General features: G+C 63.8%; 1 protein-coding gene across 1 annotated transcript in view; it reads left to right on the forward strand.

Annotated features, from left to right (window-relative positions):
• Positions 1-1,975, forward strand: part of NAV1 (neuron navigator 1) — a 132,935-nt gene that overhangs the window by 120,248 nt on the left and 10,712 nt on the right. Inside the window, 3 exon segments of the mRNA XM_007456145.1 lie at positions 821-1,017; positions 1,119-1,311; positions 1,465-1,633. Coding sequence (XP_007456207.1) covers positions 821-1,017; positions 1,119-1,311; positions 1,465-1,633 — 559 coding nt within the window.

A 1,975-nucleotide genomic window follows, 5' to 3' on the forward strand; every position in this document is an offset into this window, starting at 1 on the left:
TGCCCTCAGATTTGCACTCTCTTCTCTTGCTGTCCCAGCGATCTGGTTTGCTTTGACCCCTCCTTTACTCTCTGTGTCCGGCTGCCGCTCTGTCTCCCTGTGTGTGTGCGCATGCTAAATGGATGCATGTGACGGGTGTGGGACAGAACCCTGGTTTCCCTCCCTCATCCCTAACACCCAGCTCATCAACACCCAAGACCAAGCCAGTTATGGTCAGATTATAATCCCCTGCGTACTTGGAGGAAATGCTGGGAGGTGTCCCTTATTCTGGGACATTTGAGTGGAAACAGTCGAAAGCACCTGTATCTGGTTGTTTTCACCACCCTGTAATGTGCGGACCACAGGAGGCACTAAAAGAAGCTTGGTTCCACTCCCTTCTGTTGATTGGACAGAATCGTAGTGTAACTTTCTGGTGGGTCGATTCTGATCCGATGAGCCCTGCTGAGAGGTGGGTCCTGAGGCCCAGGTGAGCCAGGCTGCAGACGGAGCAGTTGCCGGTCTGTGGGAGGTGGGATGGGGTCGCCGAGAGACACGCCTTGTGTCCCGGGGCCTCCCCTCGGTCCCTTCACGGGTGCGGCTCCCCCACGGGGGAGGGAAGACCCAGAAAGTTCCCATAGCACAGCAGCAAGTCCCACTCTCTCTCAGCCTGAATTCCTAGGCGAGTCTCCCGTCCGTATTCCATGAAGCCAGTGAAGCCTTTGGGGGAGGCCTGCTTACCGACACATCCCTGCCTCTGGCCTCTGTCTCAGAAGCCCCTCCGCCCTCACCGTCTCCAGCGCGGAGCCCTGACTGCTCTCTCCCCGGATCTGCTTTGTTCTAGCTCCGAAGTTCCTTCAACAAAGCCTTCAGCATAAAGAAGGGGCCCAAGTCCGCTTCCTCCTACTCTGACATCGAGGAGATCGCCACACCCGACTCCTCGGCCCCCTCGTCCCCCAAACTGCAGCACCAGGCTACGGAGACTGCCTCGCCCTCCATCAAGTCCTCCGCCTCGTCCTCCGCGGGCACCGACGCCCCCGAGTGAGTGCCCCCCACTGCAGCCCGCTCCCCGGGCAGTGGGGCCGGTCACCGCCACCCGCGGGCTCAGCGGCTAACGCCCGCCGCTCCCTGCCTCCTTCCAGGGGCCCCGCTCCCCCGGCACCCCACGCCCGGCTGTTCCAGGGCAGCGAGGAGGAGGAGCCGGAGAAGAAGGAGGTGTCCGAGCTGCGCTCCGAGCTGTGGGAGAAGGAGATGAAGCTCACGGACATCCGCCTGGAAGCCCTCAACTCGGCCCACCAGCTGGACCAGCTGCGGGAGACCATGCACAACATGCAGGTCAGTCCCGGGCGGGGCCGGGGGGCCGGGGGGCGGGGCGGGGCTCCTGGGCGGGGCGGGGCCGCGGGGAGGGGCCGGGGCCGCGGGACCAGGCGGCCGAGGCTCCAGGCGCCGTCCCTCCCCCCCCCACACACACACCCGTTCTTGCCGCAGTTGGAGGTGGACCTGCTGAAAGCTGAGAACGACCGGCTGAAGGTGGCCCCGGGGCCCTCGGCGAGCTCCGCTCCAGGGCAGGCCCCGGGATCTTCGGCTCTGCCGTCCCCTCGGCGGTCCCTGGGCCTGGCGCTCAGCCATCCCTTCAGCCCGAGCGTCGCAGATACAGGTACCTGTTGGGAAGAAGGACGGGGTTCGCCGCTCGACGTGGTGCGGCTCCCTTGGGTCGGGGACGTAGCAGTGCTGCCGCCAAGCCGCTGCTGGTGTCCTGAGACACTGAGGGTTGCTGTGGTCCGAAGACCTTAATCACTGTTCAGGCTTGGCCTCCAGTTTCAATTTTGGGTTAGATAAAAACTTATCTGGAGGGGCTTCCCTGGTGGCGCAGTGGTTGGGAGTCCGCCTGCTGATGCAGGGGACACGGGTTCGAGCCCTGGTCCGGGAACATCCCACATGCCACGGAGCAGCTAAGCCCGTGCGCCACAACTACTGAGCCTGCGCTCTAGAGCCCACG

This window comes from Lipotes vexillifer, unplaced genomic scaffold, assembly GCF_000442215.2.
Source record: "Lipotes vexillifer unplaced genomic scaffold, Lipotes_vexillifer_v1.1 scaffold1201, whole genome shotgun sequence".
NCBI lineage: Eukaryota > Metazoa > Chordata > Mammalia > Artiodactyla > Lipotidae > Lipotes > Lipotes vexillifer.